Source organism: Belonocnema kinseyi, chromosome 6 (assembly GCF_010883055.1).
Source record: "Belonocnema kinseyi isolate 2016_QV_RU_SX_M_011 chromosome 6, B_treatae_v1, whole genome shotgun sequence".
NCBI classification, from domain to species: domain Eukaryota; kingdom Metazoa; phylum Arthropoda; class Insecta; order Hymenoptera; family Cynipidae; genus Belonocnema; species Belonocnema kinseyi.
This window is the reverse complement of record NC_046662.1, coordinates 8,366,305-8,369,493: the sequence shown is the minus strand read 5'-3', so window position 1 is coordinate 8,369,493 and position 3,189 is coordinate 8,366,305. Positions and strand designations below refer to the sequence as shown.

General features: G+C 24.3%; 1 protein-coding gene across 1 annotated transcript in view; it reads left to right on the top strand.

Annotated features, from left to right (window-relative positions):
- LOC117174317 (26S proteasome regulatory subunit 8) overlaps nt 1-2,935 on the top strand; it is a 22,671-nt gene extending 19,736 nt beyond the window's left edge. The window contains exon 6 of the mRNA XM_033363322.1: nt 2,702-2,935. Within this exon, the coding sequence (XP_033219213.1) occupies nt 2,702-2,842 (141 nt within the window). The 3' untranslated portion in view covers nt 2,843-2,935. The remainder of the gene's footprint in view (nt 1-2,701) is intronic.
- Nucleotides 2,936-3,189: the final 254 nt, after the last annotated feature.

Here is a 3,189-nt window from a genome sequence, read left to right as displayed (position 1 = left end):
TCCATTCGTCTGCAAGATATATCCCAAATATTTATACTCTTTGACTTCTTCTAACTTTATTCCTTTCCATCTCCCTGTCCATTCTTTCTTCCTTCCTCCTCCAGTTCAAGTGAATTTTCAAATGGCAAAATTACTCTTTGTTGTTTTTTGAATGGATTTTCGGCAAATCTTGAACAAAAAATTTAGAAGCTTTCTAAAAATGTTGTAATGCTTTAGAAGAAGAATAAAAAAACATTTCGTAGGAAAATTTTTAATGATTTTTTTTTATTTTGATAAACTAATTTTAAGAATTAAAAAAAAAATTAATTTGAAAAAATGTAAAAAAAGCATTAGATGTTTGAAGATTTTGAAAAAAAATTCGAAACATTGTAAGGATTTTAAAACTATTTAAAATTAAAATAATGTAACGTTTATTTTGAACAACAGATTTTCAATTTTTCACAAATTTATAGTTGAACCTGGAATTCATCCAGAATAATAATAACAAATCTGACTTGGGACCGGGAATTTTTAAATTTTAAGAAATTTTTTTAAAATAATGAATTTTAATTCTAAGTTGAAGCAGAATATTTTTGAAAAAAATGTATATAAATTCGAACAGGAAATTTTGCAGAAAAATTCTAATTATTAGTTGAAACGGAGAACTTTCAAATAGTATTAAAATTCCGAATTTGAATAAGAAATTTTCAATTTTAAACCATTTTTGAGTTGAAAATAGAATTTATCCAGGAGAATAACAATTCTGAATAGAAAATTGAATTTTTTAAACAGAATTATAATTCTGAGTTGAGCGCGGTATTTTCGAATAAAATTTAAATTATGAATTGGAATAGGAGATTTAAAAAATTCTAATTCTTAGTTGAAAATGAAAATTATCGAAAAGAATTAAAATTCTTGAATTTATGAGTAATTTGTAAATGATTGCTTTGTCAAGAATGTCAAGAGAAAATCGAAAAAAAAAGATCAAAAAGCATTTTGAATTATTTCCTAAAATCTTTAAAAAGTGTGAAAGGTTTTAAAGCAAGATTTGGAAATTTTGCTATATTTTATCATTGAAAAAAAATCTCGTAAGTTTAAGAGATATTCAAAAGTTTTGAAACGATTCAAAAATAATTAAAACTTGTAAAGATTTTTTAAGAATTTTGTAAAGTTTCACGAAAATGAAAGAAATTTTTTCAGGTTCCTAAGAAAATTTAAAAGAATTTTTTGTTTGGAAAAATTGATTTGCAGAGATTATTTAAAAAGATTATAGAAGATTTCAAACATAGTCAAAGAAGAATCGGAAAGATTTTAAGGCAATTTTTTAAATTTTGCAGAGTAAATAAAAAAATAAGGAAAATTTGAATAATGTTTAAAAATCGGGTAAATTCAATCAATCAATTTTCAGAAATTTAGGACGTTTTAAATAGATTATAAATATTTGAAAACTCGAAAACATTTTCGAAAATGTATCAAATATTTCTTGATTTCTTCCTAATTTCAAAAATGTTCTAAACATCTTTTAAAAGGACTCGAATTTTCATAATATTTTTTAAAATATTTAAAATATTTTCTGGATGAAAGTTTCATTTATAAAAAAAAATTGTTTTTGATTAAAAATTCATATGTTTTAGTACAAAATTGATCTTTTTTGGATAAAAATGCAACTATTTGGTAGAGAATTGGACTATTTTGTTAAAAAATCATCCTTTTTGTTTGAAAAAATTCATCTTTTTGGATTGTAAATTCAATTTTTTTCATAGAAACTTTTTTTTTGTTACAAAAATTCCATTATTGCTGTCACTGAGTTAACTCGAATCTTTTTTGGATGAAAAATTCATAGTTTGATCGTGAAAACTCGAGTAAAATCTTTTCCAATAGAAAATTCAACTTTTTTTTGAAAATTTATCTTTTTTATTAAAACTTCATATGTTATAGAAGAAATTTTATTTATTGTATGGAAATGCAACTTTCTGGTTAAAAATCGTTCTTCTTTGCTTGATAAATCCTTTGATAATTTCATTTTTTGCGTAAATGCATCAGTTTCGTGGAAAATTAATTTTTTGTTGAATAGTCATATTTTTTGTTTGAAAATTGAGTTTTTGTAAAGAAAATTTGTCTTCTGATTTTAAGGTTCAATAATTTAGATAAACTTTTATTTATTTTTTGAGTGAAAAATCTTTATTTGTTGGAAATTTGTCTTTTTGGTTTTAAAATTCTTTTCTGTTATTGGAGAAATTTCACTCTTTTTTTTTATTAAAATATAAACTATGACACTTTTTCTTTGGCAATTTGTCTTTTTAGGTTAAATATTCAACTATTATGTTAAAAATTCTATTATTTTGTTGAAAATTCCAGTATTTTGTTAAAGAGTTATCTTTTAAAGTAGATAAAACTTTTTTTTGTTTGAAATAAATTAATATATTTGAAAATTTTAAAATTGTATTTGAAACACTGTAATTCCTGAATATGTCTGAGCTAGAAAATAATTTTTATATTCAACCGCTGATATAATCTGAACAATAAAAATACTTGGTTAAAAATCATAAATTCGTAAATTCTCTTAAATTCTTTTAAATTCTTCTAAATTCTTTAATTCTTAAATGCTCTGTTCGAGTCTAAATTTTGAGCATATTCTCGAGAGCATTTGCTCAATATAAATTCCTGGGTATGTATAATTTATGTGTGACAAGTACTTGATTGACCATTATCATTTTGACAGGGTGTGTGTACGGAAGCCGGCATGTATGCTCTTCGTGAACGTCGTGTTCATGTGACTCAGGAGGATTTTGAGATGGCTGTGGCCAAAGTTATGCAGAAAGACTCTGAAAAGAATATGTCGATCAAGAAGCTATGGAAGTAAATTTTCTAGCACTATGGTCCAAGTTTCTCCAACTGTTTTTCTAATATATTGTATAATAACGTGAAAAATAAATATCTTGATAACGAAAACAAACTGGTTTGCAAATCACGTTATTATTAGAAATCCTTTAGTAAATATAATATAGTATAATATCTTTCGTGTCATTCTTCTAAATAGTTATGGGCAACCATTTTTTAGCAAAAATGTTTATTTCATTGTCTATGCGCATGCTAATAGACGTAAGAAAAAAGTTAATGTTGGGGTGGTCAGTAAAAGGAGATTTTACACAAAAAAGAATCTGATTTCACCCAGATGACAATCGTGCGTGCGTAATGCTTCTCATATCG